Here is a 27047-nt window from a genome sequence, read left to right as displayed (position 1 = left end):
GAGAAAGTGGAACGGAGAAATATGAGCTGTGCTACGTGCACAGCAGCTTGTACACAGCAGCTGTGCGCACAGATCCCATTTTCTCCCGGCTCGGGTCGCACAAAGATGATCGGAGTCGCTCATGTTGTTCTAAATATGTCGTTTAAAGTCTCTGTAAAAAATGAGCTTCGTTCGATATCGTTAGAGGCGTTAACAAAACACCCAAAATCACTTCAGAATTTACCTTAAACGACATATTTAAAACAACATGAGCGGCTCCGATTATCTTTATGTGACCCGAGCTGGGAGAAAATGGAATCTGTGCACAGCTGCTGTGTACAAGCTGCTGTGCACGTAGCTTTTCGCGAGAAATATTAGGAGAATGGAGCTTCTGCCAGTACTATCACCGTTTCCATTCCTTTCTCCCCATTTCTATTTGTTTTCTCTTCAAATAGGGTTTCGGTTCAGATTAGACAGATTTACAACATGAGAAGATCAAAGAGAACGGCAATTCATAACGAGGCCGCCGTCCCCACCGTCACCATTTCAGACCTCCCAAATCCAATCACGTGCGACATTCTATCTCGACTCCCTCTCAACTCCATCTTCACCAGCAAGCGAGTTTGCAGGTCCTGGCGCGACCTCACTCTCGAACCCTACTTCGCCAAATTGCATCTCTCAAGGTCTCCTCCTCTCAGCCTCATCTCCTACCACACCGGTAATGATAATAATAACTCCCCCTCCTCTCACTTCGAAATTATCCCGCTCCCCGATCCCCCTGTTGTAGATCGCCCCAGCGCCGCCATGAAATTCAAAACTGACATCTACTTCCCACATATACATATAGTAGCCTCGTGTAATGGGTCAATTTTGTTGTCAAATTACTCGTCTAGTAATGACCTTGTTATTGTGTGTAACCCTCTTAGAGATCACCATGTTATTCTTCCTAAACCTCCGAAATTGGCACCACCGCAAGCTGAGAGATCAGTCGGATTTGGGTTTGGGTATAGTCCAGCTACTGATCTTTACAAGGTGTTAAGATTCACTCATAGATTGGGCTTTGACATTTATACAATTGGGATTGATGTTGAGTGGAGGAGCATAGACACTGGGCTGCCACCCATTCTTTTTACCACGAATTTTGTTTTTCTGAATGGGTTTCTTTACTGGTTAGGCTTGAGGAATGCATGGTTGATTTGCTATTTTGATATCGAGAAAGAGCAATTCGGAAGCTTCCCCTTGCCTTCTCACATTGGAAGCAATTGTAGGTGTCTTGAGGTTGTAGATAATCGGTTGTACATTCACAACAAGCATCTTGGAGAATGGAGATTCTGGGCTATGAAAGATTACGGAGACTTTGGGTCCTGGACTTTGGAATGGGTCATTGAAGCACATATTACTTACAGGTTTAAAGGATTTGTGAGGCCACTGAAAATGTTGAAAGATGGAACTCTGTTGATGATGTTCAACAATTCTAGTTCACAAACATATGCCGGCAAGACTGCTTTAACATCTTACAATCTAGAAACAAGAGTGTTGGAAGAGATTATGTTTTGTGGTATTTTACCCACTTCAGTTGCTGATGTACCGTGCTTCCCTCCGATGGATGCTTTGAAATGACAATGTTCAGTCTTTTTTTCCCATATTACATGTCCTAATCATATGGATGCTTTGAAATGACAATGTTTTAATCTTTGAGTTAAGGTACTATTTCATTATCTCACTTCTTCATGAGTTAGTTTAGTTTGAAGAAATTTTTTATGAGTTTGTAAGTAGTTTCCTGATGATTGTTTGCATGGCCTTTGTGATTGTTTGCAAAATTTGGTCTGATTCGGACTTGGGGGCAGGGAAAACCCACAATGAGTAATTCCATCACTTGCAATAATTTATTGAATGATTGACAAATGACAACCCATTAACTGTAAGCTGAAGATGTAGGAATGGGGTGCCATTTCACATGGACTCATGAGAAGTAAGTTCATAAAATTTTATAGTTACAAGTAACGATACTACATGCTTTCCTATTCGATGCCCCGAGTTTTATTTTTTGATTTCCATCACTAATGTGGAGTATTTTGGGTCATCATAGATTGTCAAACGAACGTGGAAAATTCCAACACAATGTGTTCCTACTGTTATTTCAATTCATTTGTCTAGCAATTTGTTTTATTGGCAGTTATACACATTTTTCCAATTCAAACAAGGGTTCTTGGCTTAGGACTTCGTTGCCGAGAAAGATTTTGATTTTGCTAATTATATATTTTTTTCAAGAAAGGGGTCATTGGTTCAGTGGTCAAAGATGTACTTATTAAGGTTGTCGTCATGTATTCAAAATTTGGGGTATCTACTTTACACATGGTATCAAAGGTTAGGTTTGATCAGAGGAAAAACAAAAATATTTTGAAGGTTAGGACTGTTGTCAGTCGATGTGCTGCAAGTTGGATAGTGTTGGATGCCTTTGAAAGCTTCTGCTGCAAATAAAATCTAACGTCATAGATACAAAAGCCACTCCTTCTGGGAGTATAGCTTCAAAAATTGAGGTAGACATATTTTGAACTTTCCTGCATGGCCTGTACAATATAGAGAAAAATGGACTTAGTTTTTTTCATTCTTGATACGAAGTTGTATGATGGTTGGGGAATCTATGGTATCGCCTAATTGCTGCATTGCTGATGGGAAATCTTCTTGTCTGAAATAGGCGGGAATGTATATGGCATCATCCGTGTACACATTGTACAAGGGTGACCTACTTGATTTTGTGACAGATCTATACTGTACATTAAAAAGGAACCTTCTACTATTACGAAAGCTTAATAGAAGGACAAGTGGTGCTTTGGTTTTCGTTTGTCTTTTTACAGCATTTCAATAATGTAGCACTTGGATTGACCTATTAGGTGTGTTAAAACTGAGCTTTCTGAAATACAAATTCTCATTTACCTCATTGTTTTAGCTATCCTAATAACTAGTCTTATACTCTTGACATTTGAATTTTACGGAAAATTTAGGTGTGCAGATCCTGAGTCGTGGGAACGTATTTTTGACAGAAGAACAAATATCACGATCTTGTTCAATGATGATTCAGGAAGTGAAAGTTGCATTTTATAGTTGCGCAAAACCTCTCTGTAAATGTTGAAGCAAAGCTGGACTCACCACATTAAAATTATTGGTGTTTCCTGTTGTGTACTGTTTATGATAATTGGTGTGTACTGATGTATCAGTTCTTTCTTTGGAGGTGGTGAAAGTAGGATTGACTAGTAATAGTATTAACCAATTATGGTTGTACGTAGCATGGTTGTACATAGCACGTTTGGCATGTAGTAGACTTTAATAGGTGTGAACTTTAGTCAATAGTGTGGCAGTATAAAGCAGTGAACCAATTATATGTCTATACTGTTTGTATGAGGTAATCAATGATGTAAGCTTCAGTGTCTGTACTTCCTTCTTACGCCTATAAAAGGAGGGCTTCCCCATTGTAAGAAACCAAGCTAGTAATCATGTCAGTACTTTCCTAATATATCCCGTGTCTTGTATTCACTCTTTTTGATCCTAACCTACTTTGTGTTTGTACCCACTTCGTGTTAGCTATTTAAAGTTCTTTAGCTTGTTAATGATTGTAGCTTGAACTTCAATTGTTTTGGGGCTGTTCAATTGTATATAGATTTCAACTAATTCTAGTTAAGTCTGATGAATTTTGCTATTTGGTTCTAGTGCAATGCCACGTAACCTGAAGCTAATTCTATTTGGACCTTGAATCTATTGGTTTTTGTCTAGGTTTTAGAAGAAGCCTCTTATGCGAGGCTTTCCTTGTTCTATGAGGAACGAACTAAAATTTAGAGAGTAGATTCAGTTCTCCAATGATAAAAATGCTGTCATGAAACGAATAGCTAGATGGCGAGTGACTTTGCAAATTTAGGTTTATTGGATAAGCAAATGTTTTGTGATTGATCCTGGTGAATCATCCACTTTTAAAAGAAAATAGGTATCCCAATTTTAGATTATTGTGATCAATCAGAGTATCTGGTCGAACTAAGACCAAGTTTGATCTTAATGACAATGAATGGTCTTTAGGCCAGAATAAGATTCTTAGCCTTGCGACATCTAATTGTCTTTGGAATCCAACAAAACACTGGAGATGTTTGTAAATGTTATTTGATTGCTAAGAGATAGGAACAAGATTCTTCGTTCAGCGACATCTAGTTGTCCTTGGAATCCAACAAAATATTCGAGAAATTCCAAAGTTTTATTTGATTAGTAAGAGATATGTTGATTCGCTATCTACAACAAATGCCTTGTCTAAGCATAATTTGATCTTTCCTTACATTGGCATTTGTATTTTGTAGTTTTTCTGTGGTTCCATCTAACTAATCCCCGGGTGCAGGGGTATGCCACTGTCCTAGCCCACTTCCATATTGAGGAGGAGTTGAAATTTTTTTAAAGAGGGGCAAGAGGGTAATTTCACTTGAGATGAACCAGATACCTCTTGTTTGGCAGGAGAGACAAGACCAAGCTAGGCCTGTCAATGGGCCGGATCCGATCCGGATCCGACAGATCCGGATCCGGATCTGAATCCGATAAGACACAATCCGATCCGAATCCGATAAGACTCAAATCCGATAGTGAGAATCCAGATCCGATCCGGAAACTTTTTTTACTTCAAAAATTTTAGCCAAAAAAAAATATTTTTTTCAAAAAAATACAATTTTTTTTTTCAAAAAAAAATTATTTTCAGAAAAAAAAATTAAAATAATTAAAATAAAAAATAAAAATAAAAATACAACTTCTTAAACATTTTTTTTTTCAAAATAAAAATTTTACTATTTTTTTAAAAAAAATTAAAATTTTAAAAAAAAATAAAGTTCGGATTCGGATTGATAACGGATTTAATCCGATCCGATCCGGATCCGACCCGGATCCGACCCGGATCCGTATTGAATTACCGGATCCGGATTATCGGATCGATGTTATCGGATTCGGATCTGGATCCGGATCCGAATTTTTCGGATCGGATCCGGTCCATTGACAGGCCTAGACCAAGCTATCCATCCTTGACACGTTTATGGAACAAACAGGAAAATTCATGTTGGCATTCCCACTTAAGCCGGCCTTGAGCCTCTCTTTTAGAGAGCTAGCTCAAGTGCCCAACAAACGGGGACTAACCTAGTTGAGTCGAGTGGAGTTGTTTTACATTTAGTTAAGTATTTAAAAAACATGTTTAGTAAAGTATCTCATGATCCTTATGGAAGGGGAGAAGTAATGGGCCTGCTTATCCCTAGGTGCTAAGCGGTGATCCACTCCGTCAACTAGGGTTCTAGGTGGAATTAGTCGGCGATTGCCGATTAGTTGGCTAGGATACATTCACCGGGTAAAGGGGATTAATCATCCAGACGGGAACTAATTAGTGTGTAACTATGTATATTTCATAATTTTTTGAATTGGGTTGTTAAATATGTAATGGAATAAATTACAGTGAGCAAAGAAGTTAGTATTTTTTACGAGTATTGTTTCCAAGCCCTAATTCTGGCGAGACAGCTCCGGTGACGATAGCTTTTCCTGTGAATACCTCTAAGTATTATCGATGCTAAGAATCATTCATTGATTGAAGGATTAAGGTAATTTCTTGTTTTCAAATTCTTGGTGATGTAATTTTTGGGATTTCTTGTTTCAAATTGAAGGATGCAGTGGCTAGAAGAAAAAAAAAAAATTAAACCAAACAAAAACGATTTCTGGCCGACTTTTTTTCGGAGTTGTCTCAAACACCTTGTTGGTTCATTAACAAATAGGAGAGTGACAAAATCATTAGTCTATATAATTTTTTTTGAATTGGGGGATTAAATATATAATGGAATAAATTACAGTGAGTAAAGAAGTAATTTTTACAAGTGTGTGTGTGTCTATATATATATATATATATATATATATATATATATATATATATATAAAGTCATCTTCTCCTAAGGACCACCTTAACTTAATAAAATAAGGACCTTCCTTTCCCGATCGAATTTGGATGATCCGAGCCGCTCAATGTGTTCAGAGCGTGATTTTAAAGGTACACGCGAGAAATCAGCAAAAAAAAAAAGAACGGGAAGGGCTTCATCCGAACAGTTTTTGTTTATTTTCTATCAAACGGTTCAAATTAAAACTGCTCGGATGAAGACCTTCCCGGTCTTTTTTTTGCCGATTCGTTGAGGATGCCCTTAAAATCACGTTCTGAACACATTGAGCGGCTTGGATCATCAAAATTCAAACGGAAAATGGGAGAAATGGAGAGGTCCTTATTTTAACTAAAATAAAGACCACCTTATTTGAAAATGACTGTATATATATATATATATATATATATATATATATATATATATATATATATATATAAAATGACCTTGAATCTAGTTTTTCATTGTGGATTATGCATTTTGTATGTTAGAGAGCTAATTTTACAGTGACATTTTCAAAAAAAAGAAAGAGAGAGAGTTAATTTTAGAATGCATTATGTCAAAATACATTAAATGCATTCGGAGAAATGAACTAGAGAATGTATAATCCAATAATTGGAGCAGTTTTTGAATTCTGATTAAATTTTTCCTCACAAATAATCGTGCAAAATTTGTTACGCGTGTATCATCCCAACTCTTTTATAAATTGTCAACTTAATCCAAAAATTTATAATCTACCGTTCCCAAACTCTATTCTCCTAACCTTTTTGTCTGAAAATTTTTGGTATTTTTTATTTTGCGCAACATAATATTGATTTTCTTTGTAAATTTTGGGGTGATTTGGTCTCGACAACGAAATCAGAAAAGTATAAAAATGTGGACCATGTTAGAAAAAATTCATACCGTATAAAACGACACTTTAAACAAAAAAAAAAACAACAATTAGGCTCCGTTTGTTTGGGGCATAAAATATTTTTAGTAAAATGTTTTACCTATTTTCTGGTGTTTGGTTGTGTAAAAAATGAGGAAAACATTTTACATGTAAAATATTTTTTTAATTAATTGGATAAAAATGACTTACCCTTAAATCTTCCGTAGGTTATTTTCTGAAATAAACACGCTGCCTTCTATTGCAATTATCACTGCTCAGTTTCCTCGATTGTCAGTCCTGACTCACATTCAACTCCAATATTATCTACCGTTTAAGGCCCCTCTCCCCTCTCTCTACACTATTTTGGTGATTTCTGAAAATATTTTAAGTACCAACCAAACACCAAAAAATAAAAGTTAGAAATTTATTTTCTGAAAAAATATTTTACATGAAAAATATTTACATTGTAAAACATTTTATATCGAAACAAACGGAGCCTTATTTGGTATTTTTTTTGTTTTTGGTGAACTTTCGTTTTGCTTTCATCATAAGTTTTTACTGTTTTAGACATTTACCGTCGAGATTGATAATTAATCAAAAAAATATGACTTGAATGTTACAAAATTCAGAAAATAAAAAACAAACCACTCAAAAACGAAATGAACGAAATTTTTTGGCCGCTGATTTTATTACTCTTATTTTTTTTTTTTTTTGTTAACGCTTTCACTCGCAGGGGAGTATTTTTTTTTTTTTTTTTTAAGGAGAATGCAGCCTCAAAACATTGGTTGTCACCATTTCGTTCCATTCCGTTTTCAGCATTTCTATTTGTTCTTATCTTCAAATCTAGGGTTTTGGGGTCAGGTTAGAGAGAGAAGACAACATGAGAAGATCAAAGAGAAAGGCAATTCAGAACACCGCCGCCGTCACCATTTCAGACCTTCCGAACCACATCACGTGCGACATTCTATCTCGACTCTCTCTCAACTCCATCTTCGCCTGCAAGCGAGTTTGCAAGCTCTGGCGCGACCTCACTCTCGAACCCTACTTCGCCAAATTGCATCTTTCAAGGTCTCCTCTCAGCCTGATTTCCTACCGCCGCGGTAATGATATTGATAACTCCCCCTCCTACTTCGAAATTCTCCAACTCTACGATCCCCTTGTTTTACGGCGCCGCGATGCCACCATGAAGTTCAGAACTGATATCTACTTCCCTCGTATACATATGGCAGCCTCATGTAATGGGTCAATTTTGTTGTCAAATTCCTCGTATGATGACCTCGTTGTGTGTAACCCACTCAGGGCACAACAACTTATTCTTCCAAAACCTCCGAAATTGGCACTACAGACCCATAAAGTAGCCCAATTGGGGTTTGGGCATAGTCCATCAACTGACCAGTACAAGGTGCTAAGATTTACTAGTAATAATGTTTTTAGACCATGTAGATTGAACTGTGAAATTTTCACAATCGGGATTGATGATGAGTGGAGGAGCATGGGGGACACTGGACAACTACCTGCTCTTATTATCTCAAAAATTATTTTTCTGAATGGGGCTCTTTACTGGATAGGTCTTGAGAATTTACGGTTCATTTGCTACTTCGATATCGAGAGAGAGCACTTCCGAAGCTTTCCCCTGCCGTCCCACATTGGAAAATATCCTGTTTGTCTTGAGGTTGTAGATAATGGGTTGTACCTTCACAACTGGCATTCGAGCCATGTATGGAGATTCTGGGCAATGAAAGATTACGGGGACTTTGGGTCCTGGACTTTGGAATGGGTCATTGAAGAACCAATTATTTACAAGTTTAAAGGACTTGTCAGGCCGTTGAAAATGTTGAAAGATGGAAGCCTGTTGATGACGTTCTACGGTTTTACGGATGCCACCAAGACTATTATAGCATCTTACAATCCACGAACAAGAGTGCTGAAAAAGAATAAGTATCATCTTAGTGGACGCTGGTGCACTGCAGTTGCTGACATACCGTGTTTCTTCTCTCTAATGGATGCTTTGAAATGATATGTTAAAATCTTGGAGTTAAGGTACTATTGCATTATATCTCTTCATCATAAGTTTGTTTAGTTTGAAGAATTTTATTTGAGTTCGTAATTAGTTTCCTGGTGTTGACCTTGTGATTGTTTGCAAAATTTGGCCTGATTCGGACTTGTGGGGAGGGATTACCCAAAGTGAGTAATTCCATCACTTGAAACAGTTTATTGATTAATTGACGAATAACCACCTGTTAACTGTGCAGACTGTGCAGCTAACCACACGGATACTAGAGTTCAAGTCTAATCCAAGAGTTCTGTATTTTCATAATAAATCCGAAATGCAAAATATGTTTGCTAGGTGAAGGTGCAATTAAATTTCTTTTATTAGACTTTCGAACACGGGTACTTTATATATTAGAAGAATCTCTGTGACACAGGTACTTTATATATTTGATTTTTTTTTTTAGTTTGTCTTTTAACAGAGATTTCTATAATATAGTACTCGGACTGACCTATTAGGTGTGTTTTCAAAGCTAAGCTTTTTGAAAGACAAATTCTTATTTCTCTAATGGTTTTTGGTGTCTTTTTTTTTTTTTTTGATCCTCGTTTTTGGTATCTTAATATTCAGTCTTTTATTTTATGCAAAATTCAGATGCGCAGATCCTGATATGTGGGAAAGTTTGTTAATGCAAGAACAAATATCAAGATCTTGTTCAATGTTGCTTCAGAAATCGAAAGTCACCTTTTGGTATAGTTGTGCAGGACCTCTATGGAAATGTTGAAGCAAAGCTGGACTCACCTCATTGGCTATTTAAAGTTCTTTATCTTGTTAATGCCTGTAGCTAAGCTTGAACTTCAATAGTTTTGGGGCTGTTCAACTACACATAGATTTCAACTAATGCTAGTGTTTTTTTTGAACGGTTTCTACCAATGCTAGTTAAGTACGGTGAATTTTTCTGTTTGGTTCTAGTGCTATACCATGTAACCCGAAGCTAAATCTATTTGGACCTTGAATCTATTAGTATTTATGTATGTTTAAGTAGAAGCCTCTTAAATAAGGCTTTCCATCTTCTATGAGGAAAGATCTAAAATTTAGTAAGTAGAGTTAGTTTCTCCAATGGTGAAAATGTTGTCATGAAATGAACAGCTAGATGGTGAGTGACTTTGCAATTTTAGGTTAGTGAATAAGCAAAAGTTTTGTGATTGATCCTAGTGAATCATCCATTAGTACAAGAATAGGTGCCCACAAATCAGAGAAAATGATGAAATTAAGACCAAGTTTGATCGTGACATGATGATGACTGGGGTTAGGCTAGAACATGACCGCACATGTCTGGCGACATCGAATTGTATTTGGAATCCAACAAAGCATTTGAGAAATTCAAGTGTTATTTGATTGCTAAAGATAGGAACAAGATTCTTAGTCTGGCAACATCTAATTGTCTTTAGGATCCAACAGAACTTTCGAGAAATTTGGAAATGTTATTTGATTGCTAAGAGATAGGTGGATTTGCTATCGACAACAAATGCCTTCTTGAAGCATAATTTGGTCTTCCCTTAACCTGGCATTTGTATTTTGTAGTTTTTCTGTTGCTCGGTCTAACTACTCCCCCAGATGTAGGGGTAGCCCACTGTCCCACTCCCAACCTCAATATTGATGGTTAGACTGTAGAGTTGAACTTGATATCTCTTGTTTGGCAAGAGATATCTAGACCAAGTGATCCACCCATCACAGTTTATGGAGCAAACAAGAAACTTCATATTGGCATTCCAATTCAAGGCAACCTTGAGCTTCTCTTTTTAGAGCTAGCTTGAGTGCTTAACCAACTGAGACTAACCTAGTTGAATAGCATTGTTTTACGTTTTGTTTCCATCCTTCTTGGTTGGAATTGAAGGTGAGAAAGTTACATTTCTTCAAGTAGTATTTGATGAATCACATTCAATAAAGTATCCATGTTTATACCCTATCCGTTTGATCCTTACGAGAAGGGGAGGATGGGCTGGAGTTTAAAGGAAGAAACTAAAACCAAAATGGACAGATTAGTTTGTCATTGCTTTACAGGAATATTAGCAAGAATTTGAGAAGTATAGTCACGGTGGTTGGACCGGTGGTGTGGTGGCTGGCTGCTGCTGGTGGCTGCTTGTTGGAGGCCAGTCCTGGAGGGGGACGGCAGTTCGGTTGCAGTCAATAGGGTTAGGGTTTCTTTTTTTAGGTTCTGAGCTTGGCCCAATAGGTGTTTTGGGCTTGGCCCTTTAGGTGTGGGCACCAGCTCCATCTCAAGAAGGTCAGGATCGGATCAGCGAGATCATTACTCTTTACCATCTAACGAGCACCCTCAGCACGATCAAAGCAAGGAATCTCAACATCTGTCTCATATAGTCTCCTCACCAATAGAAGAGATATCATGATTTGGATTTTGAACAGGACACCCTTTTCATTTGTAATTGATGGTAAAACATTGATTCTCCTGAGTTCTACTACTGTACATGTCCATAGAAATGTTTATAATTGTTTGGGTGGTTATGAACTTTCGGCAGACAGGAATTACTTGGATAAGTCACTTTAGATTAAATTATACGCATTTTTATCATCTAACCGCAGAAAATTATCCCAGGACAACATGTCTCAACCATTTCGATGAGATAAAATGTTATGCATAGAGATTGTCTAAGTTTCTTTTGAAGCTATAATTCCAATGCCAAAGTGGTCCAAGTGAAAGTGCAAATGCTTTCAGAAATCCGGAACAAATTTCTCTTATCAATGGTGTATAACTGTCTTAACTGTTTGATCAACGTATACATGACATCACAAATTCCTGTTGCGTTACCAGAACTCAAAAGAATTGTACAAGAATTTCAAACGGATGTTCTGTTTTCAACTGCTTTCTTGCATATGCCAATGAAATTATCGATCGTAATCGTCCCTAGCTCCCCGCCGAACCTAGATCTAACTGTGACGGTTTGCGTTTCTACCTCTTTGGGCCCCACAACAGCCATCAATGGAATTTTCTGCTTCTCTGCATTTCGAATGAGCTTCGGCAGGCGCTCGCCACTGCAAACTTCTACCCGAATACCACTTGCTTTCAGTTTGCTGGTCACTTCTTTGCAGTAATCAAGCTAATCTAAAACCCATACCAATCATCTTTGGTACCGAATTTCGGCAAAGAAGAACGGCGCCTCCTCCTCCACGGTTCCACCTCCTCCCTCCTCCTCCGCGCCGTACTCTTACAGAAGCTCTAGACGAAACCTTGGGGATAGATGCAGTTTTGACTCACGATGTACACCCCTATCGACAACGTCGTTCTTCCAGTCGTCGTCCAATCGCCCATCGTCGTTCTTCCAGTCGTCGTCCAATCGCCCATCGTCGTTCTTCCAGTCGTCGTCCAATCGCCCATCGTCGTTTTCACATGCAACATCGCTGTGTTTGAGTTTTAGTGTTCCTGACGTTTCTTTATGTGGGTCTCGCTTTCACATGCAACATCGCTGTGTTTGAGTTTTAGTGTTCCTGACGTTTCTTTATGTGGGTCTCGCTTTCACATGCAACATCGCTGTGTTTGAGTTTTAGTGTTCCTGACGTTTCTTTATGTGGGTCTCGCTGTCGACCAGTGCCATCGCCGTCCCAACAATCCGGCATTTATTTATGTTATCCAGCATTTATTTATGTTAGTTCTGGCGATGTCCGATCCGTACCCCCTTCCTACTCTCTGTTTGCTCCGGTGATGTCCGGTGCATAAGTGAAATTTTTTTTTTTTTGGGTAAATAGAAAAGTGGTTACAAGTGATTTTTATATTTGTGTTCCTGCAAATGGTGCAGATTTCATGGCGCAGATGTCCGATCTAATTCATGGTGGATTAAGTCTTGTTCGTTTTCCAAGCAGATTTCTTGGTTTAGGATTTCATGGTTTGTTTAAGATTTCATGGTTTATTTATGTCAATCGACTTGTATTTACGATTTCATGATTTATTTTACATGGTTTGTGCATTTTTTTCGATTAAATCATGGTTATTCCTACAAAAACATGGTGTATTCTGTTTAGTTCATGAAATTATGGCTTCGATTTGTATTTTTTAAATAAATCATGGTGAAAATAAATAAATCATGGTGAAAATATGTTTAAGTCTCCCTTATGTTTCATGGTAATTTTGCAAAAAATAAATTTTCGTGAAATTGGTTGAATCGTATTTATGTAAGTTTATAACATGATATGATCAATTTACGAAAATTCACAAAATTCAAAATTTGAAAAATTCAAAATTCCCCTCATTTTTATCCATTAATGATCCCATGATTTTAGATAACTGTAATTACTACAATCTCACTAATTTAGGAAAGAAATATACACATACATATGAATATCTTATTAAAAGGGTAGGATATGTAATTCACCATCTGAAAGGATGAAAATATAACTGTTCAAAAAGTACCGGATGAATGCTTATGTGGGATAAGGTCTGGAGATGAATATTTAAAAACTAAAATTTAGAGAGTATTTCCAATGATAAAAATACTGTCATGAAACGAACAGCTAGATGGCGAGTGACTTTGCAATTTTAGGTTAATTGGATAAGCAAATGTTTTGTGATTGATCCTGGTGAATCATCCACTTTTACAAGAAAATAGGAATCCCAATTTTAGATTATTGTGATTAATCAGAGTTACCGATCGAACTAAGACCAAGTTTGATCTTAATGACAATGAATGGTCTTTGGGCTAGAACAAGATTCTTAGTCTTGCGAGAAACATCTAATTGTCTTTGGAATCCAACAAAACATTGGAGATGTTTGTAAATGTTATTTGATTGCTAAGAGATAGGAACAAGATTCTTAGTTCGATGACATCTAGTTGTCCTTAGAATCCAACAAAACATTTGAGAAATTCAAAAAGTTTTATTTGATTGGTAAGAGATAAGTTGATTCGCTATCTACAACAAATGTCTTCTCTACGCATAATTTGATCTTTCTTTAAGCTGGCGTTTGTATTTTGTAGTTTCTCTATGGTTCGGTCTAACTACTCCCCCGGGTGTGGTGATCCACTCCATCAACTAGGGTCCTAGGTGGAATTAGTCGATGATTAGTTGGCTAGGATACATTCATCGGGTAAATGGATTAATTGGCTAGGCGGGGACTACTTAGTCTAGGTTGCAGTAACTTTTTTGAATGGGGGGGGGGGGGGGGGGGGGGGGGGGGGGGGTGTGTGGTGGTGTGGTGGTGGTGGTGGTGGGTGTTAAATATGTAATAGAATAAATTACGGCGAGTGGTGTGGTGGTGGTGGTGGTGGGTGTTAAATATGTAATAGAATAAATTACGGCGAGTAAAGTATTTTTTACAAGTTTATATATAATGACCTTGAATCTAGTTTTCCATTGTGCATTATGTATTTTTACATTTTGCATGTTTGAGAGCTAATACTAGAATGCATTAGTCATAATGCATTCAGAGAAATGAACTAGAAAATGTATAATCCAATAATTGGAGAAGTTTTTTTAAATTCTGATTTAATTTTGCCTCACAAATAATCCTACAAAATTTATTATGCGCGTATCATCTCAACTCTTTTATAAATTGTAACGACTCTAATTTTGGCCCTTTTTTTTATTTTATATATTTTCGCAATGTTCTATTAAAACTCACTAATTAAATTGTGTTTATCTTTAATTTGAATTTTAAAGCTTCTGCTGCTAAACTCTGTTTTGAAGATTAAATTAACCTAAATTCATTTTAAAATTTACTAAATCAATTGAAAATGATTTAATTAACGTTCCAAAAATCGGGGCGTTACATAAATTGTCAATATAATTCAAAATTTTATAATGTACCGTTCTCAAACTCTATTCTCCTAACCTTTTTTGTCTGAATTTTTTTAAGTATTTTTTTTTTGTTTTTTGCAATTGTTTGTTGATTTTCGCCGTAATTTTTGGGTTAATCATTCATCTCCAAAATGAAATCAAAAAATATAAAAATATGAACAATGTTGAAAAAAGTTCATATAAAACGACACTTTAAACAAATAAGACAATTGTTATCTTTTTTTTTGTGTAAGTTAACATTTTTTTTTTGTCTTGATCATAATTTTTTACTTTTTAAACACCTCTCATCGAGACCGATAATTAAGACGAAAATATGACTCGAATCTAACTGAAATTCAGGGGAAAAAAAAAACAATACACACAGCGAAATTAAAAAAAATGTAGAATGGAGCCTCAAAAGTCAAAACACCATTGCTAGAAATAGTAGTCCTCACCGTTTCCATTCCGAAAAAACCATAACAGAAGACTTCAAATCTAGGGTTTTGGGGTCAGATTAAACAGGGAAGACAACAATGAGAAGATCAAAGAGAAAGGCAATTCAGAACGCAGCCGCCGCCGCCACCATTTCAGACCTTCCAAACCCCATTACGTGCGAGATTCTATCTCGACTCCCTCTCAACTCCATCTTCGCCTGCAAGCTAGTTTGCAAGACCTGGTGTGACCTTACTCTGGAACCCTGCTTCGCCAAATTGCATCTCTCACGGTCTCCTCTCAGCCTCATTTCCTACCGCCACGGTAATAGTAATATTATTAACTCCCCCTCTTACTTCGAAATTCTCCAACTCTACGATCCCCTTGTTTTAGATCGACAGAACGCCACCAAGAAGTTCAGAACTGAAATCCACTTCCCTCGTATGAACATCGTAGCCTCATGTAATGGGTCAATTTTGTTGTCAAATTCCTCGTCTGCTGATGACCTTGTTATTATTGTGTGTAACCCACTTAGGGCACAACAATTTATTCTTCCAAAACCTCCGGAATTGGCACTACCGGCGACCAATAAACCAGACTATATATCATCAGCCCATAAAACTGCCCTATTGGGGTTTGGGCATAGTCCATCAACTGATCGGTACAAGGTGGTAAGATTTACTAATTCATATAGACCGGCTAGATTGTACTGTGACATTTTTACAATTGGGATTGATGATGAGTGGAGGAGCATGGGGGACACTGGACAACCACCCGCTCTTATTATCTCGAAAATTATTTTTCTGAATGGGGCTCTTCTCTGGATAGGTTCTGATAATTCACTGTTCGTTTGCCACTTCGATATCGAGAGAGAGCACTTCCGAAGCTTTCCCTTGCCTTCCCACATTGGAACAGATTTGATTTATCTTGTGGTTGTAGATGATCGGTTGTACATTCACAAGGGGCATTCGTCTGGTGTATGGAGATTCTGGGCAATGAAAGATTACGGGGACTTTGGGTCATGGACTTTGGAATGCGTCATTGAAGAACCAATTATTTGCAAGTTTCAAGGATTTGTCAGGCCATTGAAAATGTTGAAAGATGGAAGTCTGTTGATGGCGTTCCACGATATTAGCTCACGAGAACCTTTCACCAAGACTACTATAGCATCTTACAATCCACGAACAAGAGTGCTGAAAAAGAATAAGTACCATGTTATTATACCCTCGGGCCCTTCAGTTGCTGACATACCCTGCTTCTTCTCTCCATTGGATGCTTTCAAATGACTATGATAAAATCTTTGGTAAGGTACTATTGCATTATATCACTTCGTCATAAGTTTGTTTAGTTTGAAGAATTTTATTTGAGTTCGTGATTAGTTTCCTGGTGTTGACCTTGTGATTGTTTGCAAAATTTGGCCTGATTTGGACTTGGGGGATGAATTACCCAAAGTGAGTAATTCCATCACTTGCAATAATTTATTGATTAATTGACAAATGACAACCTGTTAACTGTAAACTGTAAACTGTATACTGAAGATATAGGGACGAGGTGCTATTTTACATGGATTCATTTACGGGGGTCGAGTGCAGTTGACCACACCGATACAAGAGTTCAAGTGTGATCCAAGACTTCTGTATATTTCATGATTAAACCGAAATACAAAATATGTTTGCTCAGTGAAAGTGCAATTAAATTTCTTTTATCAGAATTTGAACACGGGTACTTTATATATTTTGAAGAATCTATGTAACATGGGTACTTTATATATTTAAATTTCTTTTAGTTCGTCTTTTTACAGTGATTTCATTAATATAGCACTTGGATTGGCCTATTAGGTGTGTTTTCAAAACTGAGCTTTCTGAAAGACAAATTCTTATTTCTCTCACTGTTTTTGCTATCCTAATTCAGTCTCTTATTCGCTAGCTTTTGAATTTTATGCAAAAATTCAGATGTGCAGATCCTGATATGTGGGAAAGTTTTTTGACGCAAGAACAAATATCAAGATCTTGTTCAATGTTGCTTCAGGAAGTGAAAGTCATCTTTTGGTGTAGCTGTGCAGGACCTCTATGGAAATGTTGAAGCAAAGCTGGACTCACCTCATTGGCTATTTGAAGTTCTTTATCTTGTTAATGCTTGTAGCTTGACTTCAATAGTTTTGGGGCTGTTCAATTGCGCACATAGATTTCAACTAATGCGAGTTTTTTTTTGAATATCTTCAACTAATGCTAGTTAAGTACGGTGAATTTTGCTCTTTGGTTCTAGTGCTATACCATGTAACCCGAAACTAAATCTATTTGGACCTTGAATCTATTGGTTTTTATGTATGTTTAAGTAGAAGCCGCTTAAATGAGGCTTTCCATTTTCTATGAGGAACGACCTAAAGTTTAGAAAGTAGAGTTAGTTTCTCCCATGGTGAAAATGTTGTCATGGAGACAGCTAGATGTATTCTCTTGTTTGGCAAGAGAGATCTAGACCAAGTGATCCACCCATGACAGTTTATGGAACAAACAAGAAACTTCTTTTATTTTTTGAAAGGCAACAAACAAGAAACTTCATATTGGCATTCCCTTTTAAGGCAACCTTGAGCCTCTTGTTGTGCAAAATTCGCAAGTGCACGAAATCGTAACAAGTAATATAGTGATGAAGAAAGATGTCGAACCCACGAGGACTACTTACCTATTAACTATTGAAATTGTTCTAGTTCTGAATTATTTGGAATCAATAAAAGTGGCAGATTTTGATTTGAAAAATAAAAACAGCCAAAAATAATTCAACAACTGAAGATTTGACCGAACACTTAAAAGAGAATATGCTTTCACTCAAGAAGAAAAATACTAAGGCATCCGACTCACCTAACCAATCCAATCCCAAATCCTAACCATGCGATCGTCAATTATAGTCCTATTTGACAGCGAGAAATTCAAACTTTTCTAAGACCCTCTCTCGAGTAGAATTAGAACTACCCAACATACAATAATTCGTGATATGTCTATGCGAATTTAAAAGCATTTGAGCCCATTAAGATTAACAATATTTCTCATATAAGCTGCACAAATCACGTTGGCACATTCTTGTCTTTCGTTCAATTCATGGCATACATCATACGAAGCTAAACTGCGTACATCATCTCTCGAATTAGCATGCACAACACATCACTCAAATATTGGCCAGATAATTGAGAGCACTAAACACAATGATGTAAACTCAAAAGGACTGATAAAATTATGATCACATAAAAATAGGATTCGGAATTGTCATGGAGAGGCTACATCATAGCCTTAGCAATATATATTAGTTCATAATAGAATAAAAACAGTCCATAATATTTCTGCTATTCATAATAAAAATTGTACGAAAAGAAGGTGAAGAGTTTAGAAGGAAACTGTCAACAAACTCCAATTCAGCCTTTGTCTTCTTCTTCCCTTTCCCAAACTTCTAATTCTTCTCCAATGGTGAAAAAAAACTCTTTTCTTCCAAGCTCTGGTCGTGCCCCAACTTCTCTTCTATCTTCCTTATAAACACACCTGTCTTTATTTCCCAAAACAGGATTCTCAATTAGGCAATTTTCGTCCTCTGACTTGATCCCCAATTTTCACCATATTATTCTTCGATTTTTGGAAAGTCTTCAACACGAAAGTTGTAGGATTCTCTCTTAGCTTTCCGTAGACACCAAGATCACCCTTATTGGATTTCTCTAGCCAAAGATATGCTCCGATTACGGAAGGGAACTTCAGGAATCCGAGAAAAGATCAAGTCTTTCCTATTCTTTTGAAGAAGGCAATCTTTGTTCATTCAAAAAGGAAGGTTTCCTCCTCAATTCCCATCAAGCTTTCAATGTTTTTATTCCTGAACAAAAATAAATAAAGTAAATAAAAACTCTAATAAATAAGACAATTAAACACAAACTAACATAAAATTAAGAATAAAAGTATGCCGAAACTTGCATAGAAATTAAGCACATCACCTCTCTTTTTAGAGCTAGCTCGAGTGCCCAAACAACTGGGACTAACCTAGTTGGATAGAGTCGTTTTACATTTTGTGTCCATCCTTCTTGGTTGGAATTGAAGGTGAGAAACTTACATTTCTTCAAGTAGTATTTGATAAAAAGGCGTTCAATAAAGTACCCCATGTTGTTTAAAGTATCCTTTGATCCTTGTGAAAGGGGGAGGAGAGATGGGCCCGTGTTTGCATGGGAACATTAAGGTGAATTCTCTTATGCATAATGATAGAGACAGATGCATACATACGTATGTATGCAGTGCTCTGTGCAGGCATTGGGGAAATTTCAGCACATTTAGAAATTGCAGTTTGCAGCATATGCCAATTTAATTCCATTCATCTGCACATTTCAAACAGGGTATGCCCCTACTGTAAACAAGCTTGACAGCAAGCTCGGTTGCATCTGTACCGCAATTCATCTTTATAACTCACTTTGGAATTGCATTAACTACAAGGGGAGTACTCTTGATCAATGAGAATTGGATTGCTAACTGTGTTCATGACAAGTTTTTCAAAATGCAAGTCTGAGGCAACCCCACTGGGAGAAGCTGGCCATGATTTGACCCTAATCCCATTTGTTGTGTTTCTGCGGGCGCAATTCCTTGGGAGTTACCTGCATTACGGGCTGTTCATTGTGGTACTTTTCTAGCTTCCGGTACTAATGCCATGATCGGGCCCACACCTCACATTCTCAATGGTTGTCCACTGGCTTCCATCCCCGAGGGACGCATTAATTACTGGTTTTGATGTCACAACCGACAATGTTGATTCTGGCAGATTGACAGATGATCTCTCAATTGATGTGGATCCGTCGGTTTTTAGGCTTGTCAGTGGCACCTTGATGGTTTATTGAAGAGCCATGTCATTTCAATTCAGAAGGTTCATGTGTAACCACTTGCTGTGGATGAAAGTTTAAGTCTTGGATCATCGAATTTGAGACCAAGGTGCACTAGTTCACTGTAGGGATCATAACTTTCCAAGTAGCAGCACCAGTTCCATATCAAGAAGGTCAAGATTAGCGAGATCATTACTGTTTACAATCTAACGAGCACCCTCAGCAGGATCAAAGCAAAGAATCTCAACGTCTATCTCATATAGTCTCCTCATCAAATATTAGAGATAACCATGATTTTGATTTTTAATAACAGAATAAGACACCCTTCTCATTTGTAATCGATCGTAAAACATCGATTCTCCTGATTTTTACTGTACATGTCCATAGAAATGATTATAATAAAACATCGATTCTCCTGATTTTTACTGTACATGTCCATAGAAATAATTATAATTGTTTGGGTGGTTATGAACTTTTGGCAGACAGGAATTAGTAGGACAAGTCACTCTAGACTAAATTATACTCATTTTATCATTTAAGCGCAGAAAAGTATCCCAGGACAACTTGTCTCAACCATTCGATGAGATAAAATGTGATGTACAGAGATTGTCTAAGTTTCTTTTGAAGCTATAATTCGGAATTCCAATGCCAAAGTAGTCAAGTGAAGAGCAAATGCTTTCAGAAATCAGGAACAAATTTCTCTTATCAATTGTATAAAACTGTCCAATTGTTTGATCGTGTACATGACATCCCAAATTCCTGCTACGTTTCCAGAACTCAAAAGAATTGTACAAAAATTTCAAACGGATGTTCTGTTTTCAACTGCTTTCTTGCATATGCCAATGAAATCATCGATCGCAATCGTCCCTAGCTCCCCACCGAACCTAGATCTAACTGTGACGGTTTGCGTTTCTACCTCTTTGGGCCCCACAACAGCCATCAATGGGATTTTCTGCTTCTCTGCAATTCGAATGAGCTTCGGCAGGCGCTCGCCACTGCAAACTTCTACCCGAATACCACTTGCTTTCAGTTTGCTGGTCACTTCTTTGCAGTAATCAAGCTGTAATATTTTTTGGAAAGAAGAGAAGAGATCATATTATATTATAGATAGAATAAAAGGTACTAATCCATAAGACGACTTCAAACAAGCTCTAATTTTAGAAAGGGAAAACATCGTCAAAAATGCAACCAGCAAACCTTTTATGGGATACGAGAACATGAAAGAATCCATTTTTTTTTTTTTTTGGACAAGTTGAAAGAATCTATTTGTTATCACACAAGGATGTCACCACAGTTAGTTTAGGTGAAGGAGGTTGACTATGATTGCAATTGCTGGAATCCCAAGTGATTCAAGCATGCATGACTACTCTACAAACATGTTATCTATGATCTATGCATGCAAGCAAGAAAACCGAAATGGTAGTGTGTAACTGGAATAGTAGCGCTAAGAGTTATGAGTTTGGAAAACAATTAAAATAAGGTTACAATGCAAGATAAATGCAAATATACAGGAAAATAAGATAAGGAGTTGAGCAAATTGTAATATAATGCCATGGAAAGTAGTATTTCATAAGTACAAGAGAGATCGGAGGTATTGTTTACTAGAATAAGTTTCCTTACACATCGAAAGGAACCTCGATCATATGGAACGTCAATTAAACCAAACTGGTGGATTTGGAGATACCTGTGTGTCTGTGACAGGTAAAACTCGAGCTTGGATTGGACAAAGCCATAATGGAAAATCTCCAGCATAATGCTCTATGAGGACTCCAAAGAACCGCTCCAAGGATCCGAGAACTGCTCTGTGAATCATGATAGGTCGCTGCTTCTCCGAGTTCGAATCAACATATGTAATGTCAAACCGCTGCGGTAAATTAAAATCAACCTGTACGGTGGGGGAAAAAATGTATTAGAGGATACAATCGAATCTTGTCGTACGCAACCATTCAAGCATGCAACATATTGACTAGTCTACAATTCATCAAGAAAGCATTTTGTCCAAGTCTCGTCGGTATAGATCAGAGAGGAAGTGTGAGAGAATCGAAGTGGCTCTACTGGATTTATGATGTGGATATCCGCATTCGTCGATCAACTTAAAAGCCGATTGTGAATTAAGAACTTGCCTGTATGGTTGAACATTGCCACTTCCTTCCAAGAGCATCCTCAATCTTGAGATCAATCTTTGGACCATAAAAGGCACCACCGCCATCATCAACCTGGTAGTTCCACCCTTTATCATCTAACGCATCTTTAAGGGCAGATGTTGCCTTCTCCCATATATCATCACCTCCAACAGCTTTCTCTGGTCTCGTCGAAAGGTTCACTTCATACTTGCTAAAACCAAATTGCAACAATATTTTCTCTGTGAGATCAAGGACACCCCTTATCTCATCCTTAATTTGATCCTCTAAACAAAATATGTGTGCATCATCCTGTGAAATCAGTCAAATGTGAAGTTAAATATTGCAAATTCCATGACCTACAATGTCCTACTGACATCACATTATGATTAAGCCATAGCACCTGGTCCCATAGATCACATAATGCTTCTTGAGGATTGTAGGCCACCAAGCCACAGGTTCATGAGCAATATGATTCACATATATATGGATTCCCTTCACATTTCCAAACTAGTGTTGGTGCCACGGGAGGGGGAGGAGGGAATTTATCAAGAAAATAAAAACTATTTTTTTGCCAGATTGTCACGGAGAACTTATTACCAGAAATTTAATGAAAGATGGGTGGAATCCTAAGTAAGCATGTGCTAAGTGATACAGTCAGCAGTTTATATCACACGCTTCAAAATCCAACCGACGGAGCACCTAGATGTATAGTATATTATCACATACCAATAAGTAGTTAATTAATTATTCCCAGATATAAATTTGAGAGAGGAGAATGCACCTGTGTGAAACCTCTTACACGGAAAAGGCCATGTAAGCTTCCAGATAATTCATATCTATAGACTGTTCCCAGCTCCGCAACCCTGATTGGGAAATCCCTATAAGAGTGAAGCTTCCTTTTGTAAACCAAAATATGGTAAGGGCAATTCATTGGTCGAAGCTGGTAAAGTTCTTCCTCAATCTTCATCTGATCATACATGTTCTCCTTGTAGAAGTCCAGATGACCACTGATCTTCCAAAGGTCTGCCCTTGCCACATGGGGAGTGTACAATAGATCATATCCATGGTCCATGTGAATCTTTTTCCAGGTATCTTCAATAATGTGCCTCACTATGGCCCCCTTTGGATGCCAGAACACCAAACCCCCACCAGCTTCATCCTGCAATTTTTTCATAGAAGCTTGAATTTCAAGGGGTATGCCAGTATCTTATATTTTACAGAAGCTAATATTGAGAATCTGAATCTAAAAGCAAAAAAATGACACTTCTCAGAATAAGCTTCTAAGCAGCTTTAAAGACAATTCCCTAAAGTTCATCACACTCACCCCCAGTCTACATATATCAGTCGTTCCAGACTAGCCACGTTAAGCTATTAATAGTCGGTACTCAGTAATAGCACAACTAAGTTCCATTGCATTCCGAAGTGATATACCTGTATGGAGAAAAGATCAAGATCTTGTCCGAGGCGCCTGTGATCCCGGCGTTTAGCCTCCTCTTTAAAATGAACGTATGCTTCCAATTGTTTTTCATTCTCCCATGCTGTGCCATAAATCCTTTGGAGCATCGGTTTATTTGTGTCTCCTCTCCAGTAGGCACCAGCAACAGATTCAAGCTCAACAGCTTTCCTGTCAATTGTTCCAGTAGACTCAACATGGGGCCCAGCACAAAGATCCCACCAGTCATTACCTGGAAAGGATATAGGATAAGATAGAGAACATAGCAAGCATGACAAAAATCTGCAGATGGTTCAACCTTATCGTCTGAGAGTGCCCATTCTTCACACAAGAACAAACTCAATTCACCAATGCAAGATACATGTTCCTTTGTACTTACCTACGCATGCCAATTGGTTGAAAAAGGATAAATAAATTATGCCTCTGGTCCTCTACTATTTTCTATATACGTAGGGTGCAACTACATATAGATGCCAGAAGAGGCCCAAGCAAATTGTCTATTCAGAGCTACTGCACCATGTGAACACTAGGAGTAGACGAAGTCAAGACAAAGTCAAATTGCTAAGAATTTTCTATATCGGAGTCATCATTTCTAAATCTTCACACTTTCTCCTACAACAGATGTTAGTAATGGCTGCGAGGAGACGTACATTAGCGCACTATGTAAAGACTGAACAGTTATTAGTTGCTATGGCAAAATCACTGTCACATGTTAGTAGGTTGTGACTTATGACAAGACGGTTGTAGACGCCTAAGAAACTTACACATTTTTCGACCATTGAACTAGATCTACTAAATTATGCAGAATGTTAGCCATTTCCATTGCAGAAAAAGAAAAGGAAACAATGTCTAACTGCAAAGTACCAGAAGAGTTCTTTTTCGCTCAGATAAAGTTTCAAATCCAGCAACTGGAGAACAAGTTCCACTAACTCAAGAAACCCCTTCTTCCCATCTATACGGCTATCAACACCAGAACTTTCACACAATAAGAAAGCCTTGAATGTCAAGTAAACTGAAAAGTCATTTTAACCATTGAGGAAAATAAGCATTTTATTTTCCATTGGCAATTGGGCATCATCACCGTGTTGGAGGAAAGAAGCATCACATTTTTCAGGAAAGGCTCAAGCTAAGGCTACATACACAATTCATCTTCAGGTGGAATCTTACATGCATTACAGAGACATGAGCCAACTTTCCCACATTGCAATGAATCAAAATGGCATATGAGTTGGTAAAGTAACAATGTCAAGTAAATGTTAGAATCAACTCAGGAAAGAGAGAATCCCATTCCAAAACTCCTAAAACACCTGTAGCGATTTTGTAGTTTAGAAGATATCAATGTCCTTTAATTCAAAGCTATTACCAATACGATACTCTAGGCGTTGCAATTGAGGATTTTGTAGCAATCTCCACAGAATCGAATGACAAACAATAAAACAAAATGAAGTAACCACATCACAAAATTGTACTTAATTGTTCAATACCAAGAACATAGAAAAAATTTCAACTAGAAATCTCCCAACTTAATGAACATCAGAAGGTTGCTTCACCAAGAGGTGGATGCAAAATCAAATGCAAGACAAAACATTAAAAAGCCTTACCTATATGATATATTGTGATAGGATCTTCCTTGATACTTTCCAATATTTCCATCTTGTACGGTTCATTGACAGCCATTATACGTTTCTGAGCTTCGTCTCTGGAAACTTCTTCTCTAATCAGTGGTAAATTTCGACCAATAATGCGATCCTACAGACGATTTAAGAAATAAATTCTGTACCCTGAAACCACAGACTAATGAATTTTCTCCCAAGTTCATGAACTTCCACTTAATCGAAAATGATAATGCTAGTTGTATTATGAACTGAGTTGCTCACCATCTCCTTCTTAATCCTTTTCAAGTCTTTATCTGTCAAAGGCTCCATATCAAAGTCGTAATAAAACCCATTTTCTATCCATGGACCGATGGTCACTTTTGCATCCGGAAATATCTTTTGAACAGCCATGGCCATCACGTGAGCACACTGCAATGATCGGTCAGATTCTTTAGTACAAAACCATCTCCGAAAACAACTACATTTGTCTCTTTAGCTGGTTATGTAGCTACAAACGGATTTACTTATGTCGACATTTGCATGGGAAGACAGCAATTTAGTGAGGATCCAAAGCTAAAAACACATATACGTGACAACTTTAACACAACATGCACCCAAGGAAGATTGAGCAAGTCACCCACGCGTGATTCCCTAGAAATTTAGATCGTAATATACGCATGCCATTTCCTATCCAAATAGTAGAACTTTTAACAAATATGTTTCATACATACAAGAAGCCAGCATAAACTTTAGCAAAATAATGAGCTTTGCAAGACAACAGTCTGATGCTAGTTATTCTTCAATTTTAAAAGCAAACAAAAACTTCAAAGTCTTCATTGTCTTTTCCACTTTCAGACAGCTAAACAGGACACCAAAGCAATCCAATCAATCAATAACGGCATCTAGCAAACATGTGTAAATTCATAGTCTTTAAAGATAAACAAAAGGTGAAAGATTTTATTTTTTCGTTTCCATTTTCTAACAGCCCAACATAACGGGAACACAATGGAATCAAAATTTAAGATAATTCATCAATAAGATTACAAAAGGCTGTTTGCGAGCAACTCAAGTCTTGGCTCAAGCTCGAGTTCAAATATTGTTCAGTAAACGAACCAAACTCAAGTTACAACTAACTCAGCTCTTTATAATAATAAAAAAAAAAAACTCTAACTCGTTTCAAGATGCTCGGCTCGTTAATAGGGGCTCGTTTAGTAAACCAACGGTGCTCTAACTCCTCGATACTAAACGAGCCGAGCTCAAGCTCGGATAAACAGAAAGGGAGATAGAAATTACTGTATGGCGAATTCTGAGAAGCTTTTCCGACGACTCATTAGTGGGAAGAACGATTTTCTCAACCAAAACTTCCTCTTGCGCGTTATCTCCGGCGACCGAAGCAGTCTCGGTCGACTCGGTGGCCACAGCGGACGACGTCGTTGAGAATCCGTTTTTACTCCTCTTGAAGAAACCGAAAACCCTAATCTCTTTCTCTAGGGCTGTTTTGGAGAGTGAGAACGGGGTTTTGGAAGGGGAGAGGAAGAGAGAGGAGGAGTGCGAGATTGGGGTAGGGTTTGGGGAGAGGCGGAGAGAGGAAGTGAAGAGGTAGTGAGAGGATAGAGCCATCCTGTGTAGTATGGCCATTGATTTTCGCTACGTGTTCGCGCTTTTGATCTCGGATTGGAAAAAGCTTTTCTGTGGTGTAGATTTTCTCCCAGGAGACCAAATCTCAGACAGAGAGAGAGAGCGCAGAGGCGGAGGGAAGACGGTGTTTGGAAGCCCCATTGGCTTAGATTTTGTTTTTGGTATTTGAGTTTTTTTTTTTTTTTTATCTGAACATTTATTGAATTTGTGTTAATTATTTATGAGACTGATTTTAGCACTTTCCAAATTGATAATTACACTTTCTTCCTAAATTGAGAACTACACTCTCAAAGGGAAATTTTGGCACTCCCTTGTGGGGTGTGGTTATTAATTTTGAGAATGCCAAAATCAATTTCCTTAATTATTCGTCTAAACAGATTAAATATAAAAAGTAAAAATTACGATCAAACAA

General features: G+C 37.5%; 2 protein-coding genes and 1 long non-coding RNA gene across 9 annotated transcripts; 1 reads left to right on the top strand and 2 right to left on the bottom strand.

The window, feature by feature from the left end:
• Positions 1–386: 386 nt before the first annotated feature.
• LOC131322928 (F-box/kelch-repeat protein At3g17530-like) lies at positions 387–9814 on the top strand. Of its 6 annotated transcripts, XM_058354524.1 has the most exons (3): positions 7571–7883; positions 8352–8823; positions 9433–9814. In XM_058354524.1, exons 1-2 carry the CDS (start codon positions 7664–7666, stop codon positions 8798–8800), a joined length of 669 nt encoding a protein of 222 aa, XP_058210507.1. In that variant the 5' UTR covers positions 7571–7663; the 3' UTR covers positions 8801–8823; positions 9433–9814. The 6 variants fall into 6 exon arrangements, 5 of the variants coding, with proteins under 5 accessions (XP_058210507.1, XP_058210503.1, XP_058210504.1 ...); XR_009199018.1 differs by lacking the exons at positions 7571–7883; positions 8352–8823 and adding an exon at positions 387–1683 and having other exon boundaries at positions 9425–9814; XM_058354520.1 differs by having other exon boundaries at positions 7571–8823; positions 9425–9814.
• A 1696-nt stretch (positions 9815–11510) lies between these two features.
• On the bottom strand, positions 11511–26765 carry LOC131322926 (threonine--tRNA ligase, chloroplastic/mitochondrial 2). Of its 2 annotated transcripts, none has more exons than XM_058354517.1 (8): positions 26291–26753; positions 25280–25426; positions 25004–25151; positions 23381–23634; positions 22731–23108; positions 21950–22258; positions 21511–21711; positions 11511–11889 (listed from the first exon to the last, which is right to left on the bottom strand). In XM_058354517.1, the coding sequence occupies exons 1-8, from the start codon at positions 26633–26635 to the stop codon at positions 11629–11631; spliced, it is 2043 nt and encodes a 680-aa protein (XP_058210500.1). In that variant the 5' UTR covers positions 26636–26753; the 3' UTR covers positions 11511–11628. The 2 variants fall into 2 exon arrangements, with proteins under 2 accessions (XP_058210500.1, XP_058210499.1); XM_058354516.1 differs by lacking the exon at positions 11511–11889 and adding an exon at positions 20503–20886 and having other exon boundaries at positions 26291–26765.
• On the bottom strand, positions 14996–20226 carry LOC131322932 (uncharacterized). The gene is made up of 2 exons (XR_009199019.1): positions 18957–20226; positions 14996–17579 (listed from the first exon to the last, which is right to left on the bottom strand). It is a non-coding gene; the product is annotated as an uncharacterized LOC131322932 (long non-coding RNA).
• Positions 26766–27047: the final 282 nt, after the last annotated feature.

This window comes from Rhododendron vialii, chromosome 4a (assembly GCF_030253575.1).
Source record: "Rhododendron vialii isolate Sample 1 chromosome 4a, ASM3025357v1".
Lineage (NCBI taxonomy): Eukaryota > Viridiplantae > Streptophyta > Magnoliopsida > Ericales > Ericaceae > Rhododendron > Rhododendron vialii.
Note: the sequence above shows the minus strand (reverse complement) of the source record. Positions and strands in the feature narration are given on the sequence as shown.